The sequence below is a fragment of the Bombyx mandarina genome, chromosome A1 (genome assembly GCF_030267445.1).
Source record: "Bombyx mandarina strain Sakado chromosome A1, ASM3026744v2".
NCBI classification, from domain to species: Eukaryota; Metazoa; Arthropoda; class Insecta; order Lepidoptera; family Bombycidae; genus Bombyx; species Bombyx mandarina.
Genome location: NC_143234.1, coordinates 19089002 through 19112091, shown reverse-complemented (window position 1 = coordinate 19112091; position 23090 = coordinate 19089002). Strand labels below are relative to the sequence as shown.

Here is a 23090-nt window from a genome sequence, read left to right as displayed (position 1 = left end):
TTAAACCAATAAAGAAAACACTACACACACTACATACCATGTATTTGACGCACACACGCATGCATACTATTTATTTTCAAACTTTTGTTCTTGACGTCTGTTGTCAAATTGAGAATAGATTAAATATTGTTTGTCTTTGTTAGTATTTTTTATAGTGTAGTCTTGGCGAAATTTGTGATTATCTCTATATATAAAAATGAGTTGCTGTTCGTTAGTCTCGCTAAAACTCGAGAACGGCTGAACCGATTTGGCTAATTTTGGTCTTTAATTATTTGTAGAAGTCCAGAGAAGGTTTAAAAGGTGAAAATAAATATGAAAATGCTCGGAATTAAACAAAAATAACAATTTTGTTTTTCTTTTGATGTGTCTCCCTTCGGACGGATTCCTTTTGTTTGTTTTATCGATTGAGGCACTACGAAGTCTGCCGGGTCAGCTAGTAGAAGTATAAAATACAATCTTAATAGTGTACAAACTTACAATTCCAATTAATTATAGTCCAATTTCGACTACTGCGGGACCTCTAGTATGGATAAAAAGGAATTTCGTGTGTTAATAAAGCATTGCTTTTTGGTAAAAAAAATAATAATATTGAAGCCAAGCCTTGTTGCGTATATTATAATATTCATAAACTATATTATAAAAGGAAAAACCATAAACAGTGACGATTACATATCGATATTGGACCTTGTGAAGGATGAAATCGCGGAAAAACCGCCTCATTTGCAGAAGAAAGTGCTGGTTTATCAAGACAATGCACCGTTTCACAAATCAATGAAAACGATGGCAAAACTGTAAGATTTCGCTTCGAATTATTTCTGCATCCAGCGTATTTTCCAAATCTGAACCCCAGCGACTTTTCTTGTTCTCAGACCTCAAGAGGATGTCCGCTTGACAGACATTTTGCGCTGTGAAGAGGTAATCGCCGAAACTGAAGCCTATTTTGATATTAAAGACAAATCGCACTAATAAAAATGGTATTTAAAAACTGTATGACCGCTATAATCATTGTCTCGCCCTCGAAGGCGAATACTGAATAATAAGATCAAATTGTATAAAAAAAAATTCTATGCTAACCTACGAATTTTTCAGCCCAACTTTTTTTTTATTGCCCTTGTTGGCAGACGAGCATTCGGCCCACCTGATGGTGAGTGGTTGCCGTCACCCATGGAATTCAGCAATGCCAGGGGCAAAGCCAAGCCGCTGCCTACCGCTGAACTGTTATATTATGACTAAGCTCCTTCCAAATGGATAGACCGATTTTGATAATACTTTTTGGGTTTGTTTACTACTTGAATTCTATTTACATTCAAGATTGGTTTAGATTCATAATTTGGTTCACCAAAAATGTTTAATTATTTAAAGAAAAACGCGTAAGACAACAAGGACGTTCAAAAATTCTGATGTTTTTGGTAATTCACTGATGTTTCAATGGTGTATATTCCTTCCGTGGAACTGCCCAGAGATTCGGACCTATTGTGTGCAATACTGGGTGATCCATAACTTGAAATATTCTGGATGGTGGTTTCCTTGTAGCCCGTCTCACTTCAGATCGTGTACAAAAGTTTCCACTTATTAGCCTTTATAACAGATTTGGTTGCAATGTTGATCGCGGTGACCCTCTTACCCCGCCAGAATTCTGACCTTTGGAGAATCGGATCTAGGGCGAGATTGCGGAGGAGTCGTTTAGTGGGTAGGGCTCTAAATACCATCCTTGGGCCTGCGGTCCGCTTCTAACATCTGCGAACCGTCCGCGCGCTAGACGCGGGAACCTCGTAGGAGGTTTTGGACCCCGGCTAAGAAAAAAGAAGCGTCATGTAAGCTCGCATGGGTAGGAGCCACCACCTCGCCAATTTTTACTGTGAAGTAGTATCGCGTTTCGATTTGTAAGGTGAGGCTACTTAGAACTCAAGTCGCAAAGTAGAAGGTGTCATTTATGTTTTTGATATTTATGGGCTCTACTAACTTTTCAGAAACAGGTGGGCCGTGAGCTTATCTACCTCGCTAAGCAATAAAAAAATTACCACTTAAAAACTCGCCAGCGAATTGTTAACAATACATAATATCTTGTAGATACGAAGGTTTCGTCTCGTCGATGCTCCTTAAGCCCGGCTTATAAAGTTTACACGAACGACAGGGCTCTTCAATAAGAGCTTAAAAGTACTTCGACGTTAAATATTTAACGCTGCTTTAGCATATTTGTTATTAAATAGGGTAACGAACCGTGACGTGCTGTGGCTATCCCAGATTTAGTCTTGTTATCAAAATTATGGACAGTCCAATTCGCGTTCGTCCGATTCTGAGGGGTTACTAAAGCGCTTTTAGTACCCGAGTATCTGGACACGAAACTGAGCCACGCACTTGTGTCACTAACCGGCATAAGCGGCTACAGATCACACGAAAAGGTCCTCAGGTGGGCGCAACACGATGCTCAACAATGAGCGATCGATTGAAAAAGTAAGATGGGAGCGCATTGACTAAGGACGTGACAGTTACCAAATCCTAAGAAATCTCGAGACCCCAAGCCTCAAAACGGTCTCAGCAATAGTTAAAACAAGAATGAAGGGACACGTATTATTTAAAAAAAATATTCAACTTCGAACCCGGTTCTGTGGTAATATAAAAAAAAAAATGAATGGACAACAAGGCGGGTAGTAACTATCAAACGCACATATGACAAACACTTACAGGGTTTTGATCTGATCTCGTGAAGGCATTCACCCCGACGAATATCGCCGGTTCAAGAGGTGTCAATTCAAAATACTTTCAGGATTTCATCGGAATTTTTTTATTGTGTGTTTGTGTCAAGTTTTATTTTATTTTCTCATGCGCATTAGATTTGCCTATTGCAAGCTCAGAATTGTAGTATTCAATTTCAACTCTCGTCTCGTCTGTATGTTTCGATTACTTTACACAAATATTAATATCGATTAACCTGTCGTGGTATTTATAAAAAAAATATTTATTTTTAGAATATTTTTTTTCCACTATATTATTGTGAGATTTTTTTTCAATCAGTAACTATAGAGCGGTTATCTTTTCTGATTGTCTGTAAATGTCGCTCCTAGCGATAAGACTACTTGTATATTTTTTGTTTCATTTCGTGTATTTGTTTTGGTATTATATTGACAACCAAGCATACTCCACTCCACTCTACACAGGTAAATGATGAAATTTAATAATACCAAGGTAGTAGTATAGTATTACTTAATAATATTAATTTCTTCATATACGAAAAAATGTACAAAATAACCTATACGTTGTATAATAAGTAATAAATAAACACGTGTCACATAGACAATGAGGTAGTGCATTCTTAGTGTTCACCGTATGTGTTCTCTGGCACATTTTGTTTATTACATTCACTTCTATGTAATTCTGTGTTTTATTGTCATTAGACCCGAACGGCTTGGTCCTTCGAGCCGGATTTAAACCAGCGACTTAATTATGGATACGACTCTAAGTATAATGGCTAATACAAAACAATTCAATACACTTATTTCGTTTTTCTTAGTACCTATAGGCTTTAGTGTTATCAATAAAAAAATAAACATATTTTCCCGTTCTTTACAAGAAACAATGTCAATAACAGAAAAAGTCAAAAAGTGTAAAACAAAATCTAAATGGTGCCATCAACATTGGGCGACTTCTAGTAAGCATGAATAGATTTTATTGTCCTATTCCATGATCGCACAAGTATCTAAAGACACATGCATAATATGTCAAAGGTACACATACATATGTCGAGTTCTATCAAAGCCTGAGGGTTATCGAGAAATTGAAATTTCAAATGTTTATAATAGCTCACCAACCTTTCAAACGCATGACTGCTTGGCTAGAGAAATGGGCAGAATGGTGTTAATAGCATGGTAAGCTCACAATACCACCAATATCATCGGAAATCGAATCTGACGCGGAAATGCTCAATCTATACTAATTTCAAAATCTACAGTGGTTTTTACGGATGTTCCGTTATAACTACTGAACCACGCATCCGATTGACTTAAAACTTGGTATCCGTGTAGAAAATTCATGTAATTAATGGATAGGTTAATATTTATATGAGTGTTGGACTCCCTACACCAGTTGCGGGGACGTTAATGATGAGAATCTTTGTGGGGGTGAGAAATAATAATGCTAATTTTAAATGCCCAGCGAAGCGGACGGGTACAGCTAGTAATACTATATAGTGCTTTCAATTCAAAGTCAGATGCCATCTATAGTGAGTATCTACTTGAAGGAGATCAACACCATAGTAATATGTTGTCTCTAAACACTTTGATGTAACGACAATGTTGTCTCTGTATGCGTGTACAGCTGTAGTGTGAGAATGTGCATAAATGAAAGGATATACTTTAACTACATTATGTCTTATAATTTTCGGTTTTAATAACTGTCAGCCCTATTTATGTGGTATGAAATATGTTTATTGGAAAATAGAATTTGTCAATAATTAAAAAAAATAATTTTGATAATCTTGAAATAACAATAATTTTGTCAATAATTAAAAAAAAGAATTATACCTACCATGTGACATTGTTTGCATTTTACTACAACTTTAGCATAAAAGTGTAGTTTAAAAATGTAATAGGTGTTCATAATAATTGGCATGGTATAATTACATTCTTAATATTTTCTTCGCTTTTTTTTCGAGTCATAGATATTACTGAAACAACTTTTACAATGAAAAACTTTACGTAAACTCGAAAACTGTAGAGTATACGAAAAGTGGGAAATAATACAATGCCAAAAAAAAAATCGAGCTTAAAATGTTTAAGTTAAAGTAATTTTAATTATTTACTTTTTCGAATTTTAACATTTGGGCGAATCAACACATTCTTTAGCTAGTATCAAGATCCTTTCATTTTTAATAAATAAATAAACTATAATAGATATTACGACGTCGTGTAATCCCAGTTTGATTTTAACGTTTGGAGCTTGTGTGTTCTCTTTTATATGTGTGCATCTTCGTTCAACAGGTTGAGACCAAGGTGATATCGATTTTGCGGGAACATCAGCTGTACCACAAAGAATGTAGTATTTTTTTAAATTAAGAACACAAATAGACTAATAAACGGTATTTTTAATGCGACCTTCTATTATATCATAAGCAATTGAATATGCAATTTCGAAAAGGGCATATGTCGCATATTTTGTCAAATACGTTTTTTCATAGACAGTTTTTTTATTTTTTTTTATTGCTTAGATGAGTGGACGAGCTCACAGCCCACCTGGTGTTAAGTGGTTACTGGAGCCCATAGACATCTACAACGTAAATGCGCCACCCATCTTGAGATATAAGTTCTAAGGTCTCAATTATAGTTACAACGGCTGCCCCGCCCTTCAAACCGAAACGCATTACTGCTTCACGGCAGAAATAGGCAGGGTGGTGGTACCTACCAGTGCGGACTCACAAGAGGTCCTACCACCAGTAAACAACATGTAGTTTTGAAGCTTACCTACACCCATTTTATAATAATTCCAGTAATTTTCAATTGCTAATTAATACTAAAATATATCTCACCAGTTAATATTTAAAATTTTACACTGCTTTAGAAGATAATCAGTTTTTTTTAATTTCCTGAACATTTTGCATTTTCAGAGATGTGCCCTTTTCGAAATTGCATATTCAATTATATTCAACAGTCAACAGGCTATGAAACGTGAGCATTGGTGAACACCTGCACATAGAATACGACTGAAAATTGTACTCTCTATTGTCGTTGACACGTACGCAAAGCTTTAAGTTAATCGGACTTCTTGAAGCTCGAAATGATGTTACATAATACAAAATAAATAGACACAAATTAAGCTTATAAAACGTGTTAAAAACATAAAAGTGGATACCGTGGGCATTTAAAAAAAAAATTGCTTAGACGGGTGGACGAGCTCACAGCCCACCCGGTATAAAGTGGTTACTGGAGCACATAGACATCTACAACGTAAATGCGCTACCCAACTTGAGTTCTAAGTTCTAAGGTCCCAGTATAGTTACAACGGTTACTCCACCCTTCAAACCGAAACACTTTACTGCTTTACGGCAGAAATGGGCAGGAAGATGCGGGAAGATGGAACCCGTGCGGACTCACAAGAGGTCTTACCACCAGTAATAAGTAATAAGTTTTCGAGTTTACTATCAAATAAGGCACAGCGCGAAGGATGCTTAGCTTACATCATATCTTGGTACGTTTGTCTGTCAAGAAATCTACATGTTATGTCTATACAATACTAATATTATAAAGCTGAAGAGTTTGTCTGTTTGAACGCGCTAATCTCAGGAACTACTGGTTCGATTTGAAAAAATCTTTCATTGTTAGATAGCCCTTGCATCGAGGAAGGCTATAGGCCATCGCGCTAAGACCAATGCAAGCGGAGCAACAATAAATAATGTTTCAAAATCGTTTTTTTTTTCCTTCTGAGTGCATCCACTGCGTGCGCTGCGGAAACAGTTAAAGTTTCGCTAAAGTAATGTATGAGAGAATTGTTCCCCTTTAAAAGATCTAAAATAAAGTCTGCGACAGCATATGCCTACATATTTTTTTTATTTTTTTTATTGCTTAGCTGTGTGGACGAGCTCACAGCCCACCTGATGTTAAGTGGTTACTGGAGCCCATAGACATCTACAACGTAAATGCGCCACACACCTTGAGATATAGTTCTAAGGTCTCAGTATAGTCACAACGGCTGCCCCACCCTTCAAACCGAAACGCATTACTGCTTCACGGCAGAAATAGGCGGGGCGGTGGTACCTACCCGTGCGGACTCACAAGAGGTCCTACCACCAGTAATTACGCAAATTATTATTTTGCGGGTTTCATTTTTATTACACGATGTTATTCCTTTTCCGTGGAAGTCAATCGTGAACATTTGTTAAGTACGTATTTCATTAGAAAAATTGGTACCCGCCTGCGGGATTGGAACACCGGTGCATCGCTTCAACACGAATGCACCGGACGTCTTATCCGTTAGGCCACGACGACCACTATATAGTGGTAAGAGGCTGGTAAAATTTAGCGTTATGCCAAAGTAACTATTCGACTCGGACGAAGTCGCGGGCAAAAGCTAGTAACGTTATAAAGTTTCAATTCAAACCGAAACGCATTATTCCTTCGCGGTAGATATAGGCGAGACGTTAGCAGCTCACGATATTTCCAGACGCATTATGTAATATATAGCTGCCAGATGCGTTAAGCTATTAATGCAGTTCTATGTACTTCACAAATGAGTTTCGTTTCCTCTCTCTCACACGCCAAACTCGTAACCAACTCATTCTGTTCAACTTTGTTACAATTCATCCCAGTTTTGTTTGTTTAAAACTGCATTCATATTACTCTGTTTAGTTGCGAGAGCTCGCGAGATCATGTTTACGTAACAGTTTATACTTTATATAAAATTATTATTATGTTTTACTACAGTTCATTCAAGAGAAACATCATTAATCTATTCTCAATTTGACCACAGACTTTAAACAATAACAAAATGTTGACAATGGTGTGTGTAATGTTTTTTATTTATTGATTTAATGTATTTTTAATGCATAATTTAAAAATATATTAGCATTCTGCACTCCTTCTCTGTATTCTCTATAAGTGTGAGAAATTTCGTACTCCTCCGTCCGCGCAATTATCGTAAAAAGGGGTACAAAGTTTTTGCTTTACGTTTTAATATTAAATTAGGGCTTAAAGTGTGAAATTACCGATTTGTACTGATCAATTGAAATTCTTTTTTACATACATATTTACTATATTTCGTTAGTTTACTGGTGGTAGGACCTGTTGTGAGTCCGCGCGGGTAGGTACCACCGCCCTGCCTATTTCTGCCGTGAAGCAGTAATGCGTTTCGGTTTGAAGGGTGGGGCAGCCGTTGTAACTATACTGAGACCTTACAACTTATATCTCAAGGTGGGTGGCGCATTTACGTTGTAGATGTCTATGGGCTCCAGTAACCACTTAACACCAGGTGGGCTGTGAGCTCGTCCAACCATATAAGCAATAAAAAAAAATAGTAATTTTAATACTCTCGAACTTTTTATGATTTCGTGATTTTTGGTTTATTTGCACGTGAACACACCTAATCAAATTTTATAATAGGATTTTTTTTTATTGCTTACATGGGTGGACGAGCTCACAGCCCACCTGGTGTTAAATGTTTACTGGAGCCCATATATAACGTAAATGCGCCACCCACGTTGAGATATAAGTTCTAAGGTCTCAAGTATAGTTACAACGGCTGCCCCACCCTTCAAACCGAAACGCATTACTGCTTCACGGCAGAAACAGGCAGGGTGGTAGTATTTACCCGTGCGGACTCACAAGAGGTCCTACCACCAGTAAAATATACATAATATCGCCTATTGACTGATTTTCAATGCTAATTATGTTTCAAGCTGCAATAAAGTATAATCTCTCTCTATTTCACCCATATTATGTAAGCATATCTTATATGTACATATATTATTCACATAGTTTTCTCATATTATTATAATACTTTGTATTAACTAGCCTTCTAAGTTTTACACAAAATCCTTGAAGGGTTTTAAGATAAGTCCTTGCGTAGGGTATTAAGAGATTTGAGAAGATCTTGTTTGCCTTCGACGGTTATATTATCATCTGTATAGCGTTAATGGCGTTCGGATTATAAGGAATATAAGCGAATTGTGTATGAATGCATTGTTATATTCGCTTCATTCAAAATCGTAGTGGCTTAAAGTATAAGACGTCCGGTGCATTCGTATCTAGCGATGCAACGGTGTTCGAATCCCGCGGGCGGGTACTAATTTTTCTAATGAAATACGTACTCAACAAATGTTCACGATTGACTTCCACGGTGAAGGAATAACATCGTGTAACTTAAGCTCAAACTCGCAAAATTATAAATTGCGTAATTACTGGTGGTAGGACCTCTTGTGAGTCAACACTATGCCTATTTCTGCCGTGAAGCAGTAATGCATTTCGGTTTGAAACCCTTCAACCGGGTCAGCCGTTTTACTGTTAAAAGTGAGATCTTAGAACTCTTGTCTTACCGTGGGTGGCGTCATTTACGTCGTAAGTGTCTATGGGCTCTGGTAACCACTTAACACCAGATGTGTCGTGAGTTCGTCCACCAATCTAAGCAAAAGTAACATCAACAAAGTGACTTTCATCACCATCTCCAAGATGTCTTTGTTAAATAGTTTGACGGTTCAAGCTGGAATGCCCATGATATAATTAATTAAGTCGCATCACAAATAGGCAGGACGGTGGTACCCCTGACTCGGCTTTCGAACCACCGTGAATCTTGTCTGCATTTTTTTTAATGCCCCTTTACGCAGACGAGCATACGGCCCACCTGATAGTGAATGGTTACCGTCGCCCATAGACTTCAGAAATGCCAGGGGTAGAGCCAAGCCGCTGCCTACCGAAAAAAATTGTTTGCTGCCTCAAACCGTATTTCAATTAATATTTTAAATACGCAATTATGGTTTTTAGGTTACGTTTTTATTACAAGATGTTTTATTGTTTAAACGGGGAAGTAATTCGTGAGTATTATTCAACTAAGTAAGTATGTATTTCTTTACAAAAAATCGCACGTCGATATTTCTTCATCGTGGCGACCTCTAATATACCCGACTCAGACGACGGGGCAGCGCAAAGTCGTGTCCTCCTAAGCACATGCTGTTGCAATCTCCCGATCCACTATCGGTCCTTTTAACTCTCCAAGCACTAGTCACCGCCCTGTTAGACTTATTGAATGCGACGTGCAGCCTAGCCTATAGACACGGTTCACTGAGTTTCTCGCCTGATCTTCTCAGTGGTTCGCGTTTCCGATCCGGTAGTAGATTCAGCGAAGCACTGCTCTTACTAGGGCTAGTGTTACCAAATCCTTTTTTTATGATTGAAGGATTACTGGTGGCCCGGAGGCCTTTCCAGTTTCACCTGGACAGGTGGGCGAGCAAAGGCTCAGCCAGAAGGGGTGGGATTTGCTAGCAGCTTCCCGAGCGCCTCCGAAGGAGACCTAACAGCTCAAGAGCAGCTGCTTCGCGAATGAATCTACTACCGGATCGGAATCGTGACCCGCTGAGAAGATCCGGCGAGAAACTCAGCGAGCTGATTCATGGGTTAGGTATCAAATCCTCCCAGGTTCGAGCTCTGTCAGTTTACCTACCAAGCAGTCCATAATTGGAATAGCGTCTTGGGTACAAAGGGCGCTTTGTCCTTAGGGCCAGAAAAAATTCAAAACCCTTTTAAATAATATATACAATTTTATTAAATCCGTTTCAGGATTTTGAACATTTCGTATTTCCGAAAAGATTTTGTTCGAAAGATTTAAATTTTCTGATAATCTACAATATTGTTATCGCGTCCTCCAATTACCTACACACTAACGTTTTTGGGGTTTTAAATTGTTGCTTGTAATTAATGCTTATGTGTGTTCTTTGGAAAGGTTTCATACAGTTAAAATATCCACTCACCCCGATATGTTGTCCATCCACGAAGAGCTGTGGCACTAAAATTTGCTCACTCCTCATCCGATCTCTTATTTCATCTTGATACTCGATGCTCATGAAGACGTCTCGCTCATCATACTTGATGAGGAGGTTCCGAAGTATTTTCTTCACGAGAACACAGCGTTGGTATGTTGATCTGACGATACCCATTGTTGTCGTGTAAACAACAACTTTTCCCGCGTCTTTTTCTTTGTAACTCTGTAAAACAAGAGGATATTTTTGTTATTCTTATATTGACTATTATTTTGATTACCCGGTTTCATTACCTATATTTAGGATGTATAATATGAGTTTCGAACAGAACATCAGGACATGATGAACTATACCTATGTATGTTATTATTGTTTAAAAAGAATGGACAACGAATAACGAATAAAAATTATAATGCATTTTAAAATGTTAGGATATAGGATATAGGTACGTGCTACAAATTTACAGTAAATTACTAAAATTGTTCTAACATATAATTTCATGTAAAACGTTTTACTGGTGGTAGGACCTCTTGTGAGTCCGCGCGGGTGGGTACCACCGCCCTGCCTATTTCTGCCGTGAAGCAGTAATGCGTTTCGGTCTGAAGGGTAGGGCAGCCGTCTAAGCTATAAAAAAAGGAAAAACTACAAGTACCTTATGTATCGTATTACGTTATTTATAATTATACGAATGATAAACAGTAGTGTTTGGTACGAAGTTTTTTTTAGATATTTTCTTTAGTTTGAATTTGTTAAATTTGAAATAAAAATATTTAACAGAGCCATCTACGTAACTTTTTTGAACTAAATATGCGGCTTGAAAAAAAAACTGTTTATTGTCGTCAATACGTTTAAGTTCAGTATTTATTCGGTAGATGGCATTGTACTACAAAATTGTGCTAAACTAGTGTAAATTCGTTTATATAAAATAGTTTTATGGGAATAAATTTATTTATCGATATTATTATTGTCTTTTAGTGTTTGAGGGATTATTGGTGGCCCGGAGGCCTTTCCATTTTTTATTTTTTTTATTTCTTTTTATTTCACCAGGGCAGGGTTATTATTGTCTTAAAACGTCCTGTCCTTCATAAAGCAAAACTACTTCTTGTAAGAATGCGCGAAAATGGCCGAATGCGAAATTCTTGTAAGAATCACGTCGTGAATTGACGAGTATGACGAGTATAGTGAATAGAAATGTTTTGTCATCTATTTAGACACATCGTCTTAAATTTAATCATTTATTTAAAACTAGCTGACCCGGCAGACTTCGTAGTGCCTCAATCGATAAATAAAAGACCTAAACTTTTGTAAAAAATAAACTTATAACAAACAAACGGAATCCGTCCGACGCGGCGACGGGGGCCACAACAAAGGGAAAACAAAATTGCTATTTTAATTTAATTCCGAGCATTTTATTTGCCTTTTAAACCTTCTCTGGACTTCCACAAATAATTCAAGACTAAAATTAGCCAAATCGGTCCAGCCGTTCTCGAGTTTTAGCGAGACTAACGAACAGCAATTCATTTTTATATACGTATATAGATGAGTGTGGTTATTTAGTTATTATTACTTAAAACTGAGTAAGTTAAGCGTTAAGCATTACTTTTCCGAAAAATCATTTAATGTTTTCGTTCTTATTTATTGAGGCAATATAAATGACGTATAAATTAGGTCCAAAACACTTCAATACATCCATCCATCTTGAGACATGTCAACAAGTCAAAATTAATTATTTCTTGTCTTGTCTGTTAAACAAATTTACAAAATTTGTGGCTTTCGAGATTTATTACACGATGTGATTACTTTAATCGCGGATAGCGTTAGTGAACACGTTTTTTTTATTGCTTAGATGGGTGGACCTGTGGTACCTACCTGCCTGCGGGATTCGAACACCTGTGCATCACTAGATACGAATGCACCGGACGTTTTATCCTTTAGGCCACGACGATTTCGAAAATATCACTGTCTATCTGTCTGACTGTCAAAAATACATTTCTGTTTTTTTTTTTTTTTTTTCTACCTATGCTGGTAGCCTTGAGAGGCTATTCCAGCGGAACCTTAACTAGTAGGTGAGCTCACTACCTGACGAAGTTGCTAACACGAACCCTAGCAAGAGCCGTGCTTCGCAGAATCTACCACCGGATCGGAAACGCGACCCACTGAGAAGATCCGGCGAGAAACTCAGTGGGCTATGTCTGAGGGTTAATTTACTCGTCGAGCCCTTCGTCGCAAGCGACAGGTTCGACGGAAACGGCGACCGGTGCTTGAAGTACCTAAAAGCACCGTTAGTGGATCGGGAGGATCCGAAATGACGTGTTTTGGGCGACGTCGACTGCTTTCCATTCTTTCCGCAGGATCGGGAATGTAGTTACCGGCGGCCACGATGAGAGGGTTCTCGTGTCGTGCCGCTTTATCGAAGTGGCGCGTTTTTCTGCAAAAATTGGTACTAGACTGCGCGATTTGAACACCGGCATATTCGCGTTGCTTGATACAAGTATCTGTGGCGTCATATCGTTTAGGCCACAACGATTACAAATCTAAATTAAATTAAACTAAGATTTGTTTTACAAATGTCAATTAAATATTTACTCATAACCAAACCACAATGACCTGTGAATGTGTGTGAACTGGCTTCAGTACTATTTGTTTGAATATTATTACTGATTTGCTAAATTACGAGGTAGGTACGTACCAAAAGAGCATAAAACAAACCAGGTCACTGTGTGATTACGAATGCAATAACGTCAAACTGTCAACTAGAATTTCGCATCTTTGGCATCATGTACAAACTTACACAATTTCCTTTTGGTGTTTATGTAAGGTCAAGAAAAAAGGTAAGCTATAAATTTGTTTTTTGAAGTTATACTTCTTTAGACGCGCCATGAAAAATTGACGAGAGTGAAATTTTACGATGCGCGCGCTCCGTGACACGAAATTAACAGAACGAAGTTGCCCACTAAATCGCTCATTACAATACGACCGACTTAACTTGGCGAGTCTGAATATAGCCGCAGGTGAACTTTCCGAACCGTACCGAGAATTACCGAATTTATACGATGTCAAGAAAAGGGATGTCCAATATGCGTGTTTGAGGATGTTGTTTAATCGATTTTTTTCAAATTGATTAAAATTTAAATAGAAAAAAAAAGAAATAAATTTAATAAAAATAAAGTACCTATAACTTCTTACGCGCGTACATAAGTACACGCACCCTTTTTTTTAAATATTCGTAGCCTATTGCTAAAGTATATATTATCTATAGTGGCATTTATGATTCGGTAATCCGATATAAATTGTTGAAATTGGAAGCGTTAGTAATCAGTTTAAATATTGATATTTATTTTGTAGTCATGGAAATATTATACAATATTCGTATTGTAAAAGTACTAAAATTAAATTTTTATTCTTTTACTCGAATAAAACTATTCAAATATGGCTGTTCCGCGGTGTTTGCCACAAAAATAGTTTTCGAAAGTTAACTGAATTTAGTACGGAAAACGAAAATTAATATCACAATTAAATGTAAATCTACAACAATCTACGGGTAACAACATTAACCAAATTTACACACACAACGCACTTCACTTAATTACATTTATTTTACGTAATCGTACATATTATGTATTTTCTACGCGTTTTTTTAATTTTAATAACGCAACGAATTACTGTGCTATCAAACTACACAGAAATACAAGTAATCGGCCTATCCAATATCTAATTATCACGCTCGGGTCAAAATATTTGCTAAGCGATTAGGTAATCTAAAGAAACAGTACCGTGATAATGAATTCTTCGTTGTACTAGTATTCCGGAATTGTTAATGCTCTTTTCAATAAACATATTCAGCACTGAAGATGCGGTTTTTTTAATGGATGTTATTTTAACCAAAAAATGTATATGATTTTATTAGCAAATAGTTTTGTACTATATATCCTTCATAACTATGATTTAAAATCCTTGAGAATTTAGGTTTAGCGCCTGCGAACCTTATTTTTGTGTATTTTACACAGTCTGTATCTGCAGTGTGAATTAATAGAAATCAGTCAGTTTTAATATTTTTTTATTTGTTGGTAGATTAATAATTTGTTAGGTAATAAAGCTGTTAAATTTAACTCCCTCTCCTCCTTTATTTAATTAGAACAACAGAAAAATACGCAGTACTAGCTAATTTGTTTTGTCATTTACGTAACAAGATATTATTTAGTTATTTATGCTTGATTCACATTTTGACGGCAATTGTTTTATTTGCGACCTAAATTTGTTTCGCGTTTACAATTCTTTTTTTTGTTTCTTATCTTTTGCCCGACTGATTTCTTCTTTGCTTATATTATTATGTGTGGATTGTGATCAAGTAGTCACTATATATATTATAGTTCATTCATGTGTACTGTTTGCTCTGTTTACAAAGTATTGAATTGTCATTTCTAAATGAGTTTGTTTAGGTACGAGCGTTATGTTATATGATCATCAACTTCGATGTTTGTTGCTGTCCAAACTGACTCTTCAATCATTAATTAAGTTCACTAACTATAATTTAAAAAAAATCAATTATCATAAATAGCCGGACAAAAAAAAACTAATTGAATTTTTTGTACAGACCGTACCGACGTCAGAATTACGCAATACTCACAGATGGCGTTTGCGAAGATGGACTGTCAATGATGCAATTGTACTATTGACTGACCAATGACGGTAAATGAGATGTTATTTTAGAATGTCGAAAATATTCAGCGAGTTCTGTCATTTTATTTTTAGCGGCAAACGAATGTTTTGTGGCTTCTTTAAATAATCTTGCACAAATTACATTTAATTCTATCTGCTTTTTAGACTGAGCCTTGTGAGCTAGCATAGGTGTATCCAGAATAGCCTCCCGAAGCTACTGGTTTAAAACTATAAATAACAGTAACACGGGTACTTGCCGCCAGCGCAGAAAGGTAGCGTTGTCCTGCTAATATGAAGCCGTCATGCGTTTTGGTTTGAAGGTTTTTTTCTTCCTTTTTCCTACCTAAGCTAATGGTCTAGAGAGACCATATCAGCGTAACCTTAAGTAGTAGGTGAGCTCACGGGGTTCAAACCTGACGATGTTGTTTAGCAAGAGCCGTGCTTCGCAGAATCTACCACCGGATCGGAAACGCGACCCTCTGAGAAGATCCGGCGAGAAACTCAGTGGGCTCGTTTGAAGGGTGGGGTAGCCGTTGTACTGTAAAAGTTTGAGATCTTAGGACTCATGTCCTAAGGTGGGTGGCGGCATTTACGTTGTAGATTTCTGTGGGCTCCGGTAACCATTTAACACCAGGGGCCGTGACATCGTCCAACCATCTAAACAATAAAAAAAGGAGAACTGTTTTATGGGAGCTTTAATCAGTAAATTACAAATAAAAAATGTAGCAAATGTAGTGAAGTCTGCCGAGTTGAAAAATTTAATGTAATTACTTGCTAATTAGTCGCTTTTTGACGGGCAATATTTAATTTCATTCACAGGGTGTGTTCCTTAACTTCGATCCTTGATGGCTCTTAAATATCAAGTCTAATATTAACTATGTCGATAGCCATGCGACATCACATTAGACTTCGCAGGTTAGTTGTCAAAATACAAAATTTAATTTATGTCAAGTTAGTGGTTTGAAAATATGATTTTCTTTCCCAATTATATATGTAGTTTCTGATTGGTCCTTTTACAAAACATAATTGCATTAAATTCTCACGTAAGCGATGTCTATAGCAACCGCTGGATTTTAAAACAATTTCATAAGCTTTCACAACGTATTGTTTCGTGTTTTTTTTTAATTGATATTTCTTCGAACGTTCGAGACTGGTCGTGTAAGTTACCTTGTTCATATCTAGGACGTCGCTGGAGGTATAATGACTGCGTAATGGCGAAAGTATCGCTTAAGTTATAGGTACGTACGAAGTTCAATTTCATTAACCATTACTCAATAAAAAACATTAAAATCTGATATTACGTACAATTTACGTGTTACGTGTAGCTTCGTACATCGACAGGTGACATAACAAGCGTTTTTTTATTTTTTATTGCCCCGCTAGGCAGACGAGCATACGACCCACTTGATGGTGAGTGGTTACCGTCGCCCATGGACTTCAGCAATGCCAGGGGCAGAGCCAAGCCGCTGCCTACCGCTCAACACTCTCCACAAGCCTCGTTTGAAGAAGGACATGTCATAGCGCCCGGGAAACACCGTGGAGGGGAGCTCATTCCATAGCCGGATGGTATGTGGCAAAAAAGACCTCTGGAAACGCACTGTGGATGACCGCAGTGGCTCCAGGTAGTATGGATGAACTCTACTCCGGTGGCGGGCGGTGCGATGGTAAAAACGAGATGCCGGTATCATCTCGAACAATTTCTCAGAGCACTCCCCATGGAACATACGGTTATTAAGTCTTGCCTTAATTCTTTAAGGCAGTATTAATTAATGGTACTAGCGCTCAGTAGTCGAAATTCGGCTATAATTAATTTAAGTTATAAATTTAAGCATTATTAAGGTTCTATTGTCAAAGACTTAACTTCTATAGTTACAGATTTCGGCAAGGCTACACTATAGACAAATAATGTTAAAGACAAACAGCACTAATTAATCTTAATTTGACCACATAATTTAAAAATAAACAAAAGAGCATATATGCGTGTGTGTCAAACACATGGTAGTGTGTATAATGTTTTTTTAGTGACTTAATGTATTTTTTATGCATAATTTAAAAAAATTATTTGCGTTCTGCACTCCTTCTCTATGTTCTCTATAAGTGTGGAAAATTTCATACTCCTCCATCCGCCCAATTTTCGTAAAAAGGGATACAAAGTTTTTGCTTGACGTATTAATATATAGATATTCAATTAGATGTTATAAATATTTAATACAAAAAAAAAGTTCATCAAAAGATGGTGTCGACAACGAACCCACAAACCATCTCATCAAGTTCAAGGCGACAAGAGCACATAATCAACCAGCGAATTTAATTACTAATAATTGCAACGCGCACCGTGGGAACAACACTCGAACAATAAAAGTTACGAAACGCATTTAATTTTATAATTTCTATACATCAAATTAATCTGTTATTCAAACCTAGCTCATATTATCATGTTTTTTTTACAAAATATATCGTACTTTTCCGTACATTATTATTATATAGATCAAGAACAGTAGAAGTAAAGATCACGATATCTATGTTCGATATTTTTTTTGAATAGTGACTGATTAGTGTGGTGCCACCGTCGCTGGTGGTGAATTTCAAAATTAGCACAAAAAGTATAATAAAATATATTGAATACTAGTTGAACCGGCATACTTCGTAGTGCCTCAATCGGTAAATAAAATACCTAAACTTTTGTATAAAATAAACTTAAAACAAACAAAAAGAATCCGTCGGACGGGGGGCACATCAAAGGAAAATAAAATTGTTATTTTTATTTAAATCCGAGCATTTTCATATTTATCTACCTTTTAAACCTTCTCTGGACTTCCACAAATAATTGAAGACCAAAATTAGCCAAATCAGTCCAGCCATTCTAGAGTTTTAGCGAGACTAACGAACAGCAATTCATTTTTATATATAGAGATTTAAACTCGGCAGGTTTCATTTCGTTGCCAATTTTTACGTTAATATCATATCACTAGCTAACGGTATTTTGGTGGTTTTTTTTGACTGGTTTTTCACTGCTTACATTGGAAAACTTTTCCCATCCCATAAAAGATAGTTACGCTTACGTCTCCCCCTAGAATATAATTGTAAGGATAGACACTACAAAATCTTTGCTTGATTTAGTAATTTCTCTTTAAGGTCAGTTAGCTTTGGTAACTGCTCACATTGGTAGACCCTTGTTTTGTTTTAAAGCTGCAGTTAAGAAGAGAAGATTACAGCTCACATTATATTTGCTACACCACACAAAATTAGATCGAACTCTCAGTTAGAACGGAACGTGTGTTCAAAACAAAAAATCCTAGTTTGAATAATTGAATAATAACAAAATTTCACTTAAGTAAGCACGTCATTACGGATCCTCCCGATCCATTAACGGTGCTTTTAGGTACCACAAACACGAGTCACCGTCCTCGTCGAACCCGTCGCCTGCGACGAAGGGCTCGACGAGTGAATTAACCCATAGACACAGTCCACTGAGTTTCTCAGATCTTCTCAGTAGGTCGCGTATCCGATCCGGTGGTAGATTTTGCGAAGCACTGCTCTTGCTAGGGCAAGTGTTAGCAACACTCCCGGTTTGAGCCTCGTGAGCTCACCTACACGTCAAGAAGCTGAAATAGCCTCTTAAGGCTATCAGCATAGGTACGGAAGAAAAAAAAAAAAAAAACTTAAGTAACAAAATTATAAAAACTACAGTTAATTAGAGAAAAATATATAAATAATATTTGATTAGATTCATTTTGATTGGGTTTAATTAGTTGTCATATCGATACATGTATATCGATATTGATTTTAGAGTAGGTTAGTCTATTCGTATTTTTAATAGGTCTGTTTCTATTCACAACGGCACAGCATCAGGAATGCGGATGCTCAACGACCTTGCACTTTATAGTATCCTAAGCAGACGCAGGACACAAAAGAATACATTGATCGTCGGTATACGCATACATTGTGGCGTGTCGTAAGGCTTCTCCCGTTTTGTTTTCGTCGAAGGCAGGCGAGTACCCGCTTTATTGTCATACGTGCTAGCGGTACCCAAAATAATAATCAGGTAAAATTAAACAAGAAATTTAATGCCGTAATTACTTGTGGTCTTGTTAGACAGCATAGTACCACCGCTGTGGCAATTTCTATCGCAAAGCAGTAAGGCGTTTTAATTTGAAAGATTGTTCATAGCTGTACACAATACCGTCGATATTTTGACGCAATGTCTCACAGCTTTGACGGCTTTCGCACAGTGATGTCTACGTACCTTTAACAACTTAAGGCTGAGCCGTGAGCCGATTCGTCCGTAAGCGCAATAAATAAAAAGCTTAATACAGAAATTGCAAACACTAAATCGAATTTGTTACAGTCTTGCATAATGAGCGGTTCTCAAATCGATGGTTCACACGCTCCGCGATGCTTTTGTAATTGAATTTGAATTTCGTAATGTTTAAATTATAAATTATCAGTAAATCACTGGTCACGCTTCGCTGTGACTATGGTTGATTGTATGAAAAACTGTTTACACGCCATCTATCGTACGGTGACGGTACTACGACGGAAACTTACCCCAAAGCGTCAAAGCACGCCTGTCTGTGCCAAGTTTTATCATAGTCGGATCAACGGTTGAGAAAAACATACGACCCATTGACAATAAATACATATCATTATAATTTTTTATTTATATTTTTTTATATTATAATTTAATAAATTTTAGTTAAATGTTTACACATTAAATTCACTGCCGTCGGCTAGAACAATAATAATAATTTGTCATATTAAACAAACAATTTGCACTAAAATTAAACTGTGATCTATTGATCACATTTATTAAATAAATTCAGATTAAAATATTCAAAATCAAATTTACACGCTTATACTCCTTTAAGTTATAACTAAACTCAATAATTTAGTAAGAGTTTGTAATAAAATAATGAAACATATAGGTAATTAAAGTTATGGTAAAATGTTGTCTAAAAAATTTTGTCCACTTGAGTAATTAATTTGGCATTTTGATGCTTTGTTGTAACCGATCTTGGTTAAAGAATTAGGTATAACGACAAATAAAAAAGTGTGCAAATAATAGGAAATATAACCTAAAAAAACATATCTAAATCACAAAACACAACAAATTTTATGGTATTGAATCGCATAAATTCTTAAGCATTATCCTCTATGGCATTATCCCATCATTGCTTACATATACATGAAAATAGTACCAATTATCTTGACAAATTCGAAAGTGAAGAGTTACGATGCTGTTGAACTGTGAACAGGTGTTTTATAACTGGTCGGGTTGTAATTACCTGTGTTGCCATGTTATGGAAATTGAGACCTGTTAATACTTTTTAGTAATTTCTAACGTTCAGCTTGGCCGTTATCGAATAGTTTACAGAATTAAGTTAGCTTGACGAGGTTTTTTTGAAGTGAAAACTTCTTTAGAATCGTTGTGATTTCAAACCGGATGCAACGGAAAAAGCGACAGTAGAAAGAGACGGACATATACATTTATAAGATTTAACGTGGGAGAAACTTGGTCTACTAAGGACAAAATTTTACATACATATACATAAGATAATTGTATTTTAGTTTTTGAAGGTTTCACTTCTATCACGTGTGAATTGCATACATGTTTTTTTTTTTAAGTTTTACTAGTTAGCTTCAGCAAAAATTATATTAAGACTAGTGATTCTTTGTAAAAAAAAATTCTAATGACACATCGAATATTTTAAAATTTATAATATCAACAAATCTTTATTAATGTTTTTTCTGTTTTCCAGATCTTTTCACACACTATAACAACACGGAAGCAATAAGATTACGCGACAAGCGCTAAAATTTACCAAGTTGTTATAACTCAATTCATACAATTTCTGTGTCCCACATTCATAAAAAGTTAAATAATTTCATTAAGATATAAGTGTTAATGCATTCATCGTTTTTATTAGGCTCTCATAGAACCGAAGCTCATAAATACAATAATCTGAGTGCCTCTGTCAATCTTGAGCGAAGATCGAAGTATTATTTGCGTATAAGAACTACCTCGCCCTTCGAGCCCGAGCGCAGGATCTATTCGTGGCCTAAAACTTGGAATATTCTACTTATGCGGGCTTGCAACACACCGTTCATCTTCAACGACTTTTTAGCGGGAGCGTGAGGGACTAAGATGTGTGAATTGTTTAATTTTGTTTGATTTAGTGTTTCTTCTGATTTAAATATTATGTGTAATAATAGTGGTTTATTGACTGTTTAGCTTATTATCTGTGGTTTATAATCAGTAAAAGTGCACAGATATGGGAAAATGAAATATACCGGCTGGCTGGAGATGGCTACATGGGTTCTTCTAAAAAAAGTCCACTGAACTCTCAGTAAATAATTACCATTTGTGGCTTTGTGGCTTTACCTTATTTCATCCCATCTCATCTAGTTTCATTTAGTTTCCTTCCAATTAATTTAAAACTCAAACGCATTAAATTCATTTTATTTCGCTTCATATAATTTTTCATATAACAGAATATTCTAATTTTTTTCGTATTGATATTATACGAGGTATAAGGTACATACGCACCCGTCGCTTGCGACGAAGGGCTCGACGAGCGAATTAACCCACAGACACAGCCCACTGAGTTTCTCGCCGGATCTTCTCAGTGGGTCGCGCTTCCGATCCGGTGGTAGATTCTGCGAAGCACTGCTCTTGCTAGGGCGGTGTTAGCAATTCTCCGGTTTGAGCCCCGTGAGCTCACCTACACAAGCTAGGGTACGCTGAAATAGCCTCTCAAGGCTATCAGCATAGGTAGGAAATAAAAAAAAAAGGTACATAAAAATTATTAAAAAAATTACATGCGATACATTCCGCTTACTACCAATTTGAAGTTAAACACATCTGTATTGCATTGTATTAGTAATTCTAAGTGAATTCCTCGTAAATGCTATTATTTAATTAAATAGTATTAAAGTGGGCGATAATAGCCGTCAGGACTGTGTTTATTTGGTCATTATAACCTAGTTGTTGCCAGTAAGCAAATGTAAAATTCAACCAGATTGACATCGCCGAAATAGCTCAGTTGGGAGAGCGTTAGACTGAAGATCTAAAGGTCCCTGGTTCGATCCCGGGTTTCGGCAGTCTGTTTTTGTACTTTTTTAATTCTCTTTCAAATCGATTTTGTATTCCTAAACACCAGTGGTTTTATTATTTCACTTTTTTTAAATTTATTATTCATTCCAATTGACAAAAAATATTAAAATTTTAGAATGCTTGTCAAAAATAGACACAGGCCTCAAGTTGACCTCTATTCGGCATTAAATAGACAAGGAAAACACATAAGGACACACGCAAATATATGTTATTAATTTTTAAAAATACATTTAAACGACAATTTAATTGTAGTTACATAATAATATTAAAATGTATGTAGTTATACAACGTAACCTTGACTTTTGAATATTTGGAAAAATTGCGAAAGTTACATAATGATTGTGGTAATAATTAATATTCAAAATCTCTTTACTTAGATATTAATTATTATTAATGGCTTAATTATATCTGACTAGCTTATAATTTTACCTTCATTTGTTTATCACGGCCAACGAGTTCGCGGTACACTTCTTTTTTATTTATTAATTGCTTAGATGGGTGGACGAGTTCATAGCCCACCTGGTGTCAAGTGGTTACTGGAGCCCATAGACATCTACAACGTAAAGCCGTCACCCACTTTGACATATGCGTTCTAAGGTATCAGTATTGTTACAACGGCTGCCCCATATCGAAACGCATTACTGCTTCACGGCAGAAATAAGCAGGGTGGTGGTACCTACCCGCGCGGACTCATAAAGAGGTCCTACCACCAGTAATAAACTTCTGTATATGTGATTTTTTTGTTGCTTATATGGTGGGTTTACATGGCCCGATTTGTGCTCACGACTATTAATTACCCGAGCCCTTAGACATCAACAACTTAAATTCCGCCACCCAATATGAGACATGAGCTCTAAGTCAT

The 23090-nt window shown here is 36.4% G+C and overlaps 1 protein-coding gene and 1 non-coding gene across 2 annotated transcripts in view; one reads left to right on the top strand and one right to left on the bottom strand.

Annotated features, from left to right (window-relative positions):
* LOC114242749 (uncharacterized) overlaps positions 1-23090 on the bottom strand; it is a 99095-nt gene that overhangs the window by 5396 nt on the left and 70609 nt on the right. Inside the window, exon 3 of the mRNA XM_028174014.2 lies at positions 10448-10681. Within this exon, the coding sequence (XP_028029815.2) occupies positions 10448-10681 (234 nt within the window). The remainder of the gene's footprint in view (positions 1-10447; positions 10682-23090) is intronic.
* On the top strand, positions 22143-22215 carry TRNAF-GAA (transfer RNA phenylalanine (anticodon GAA)). Its single transcript has one exon. It is a non-coding gene; the product is annotated as a tRNA-Phe (tRNA).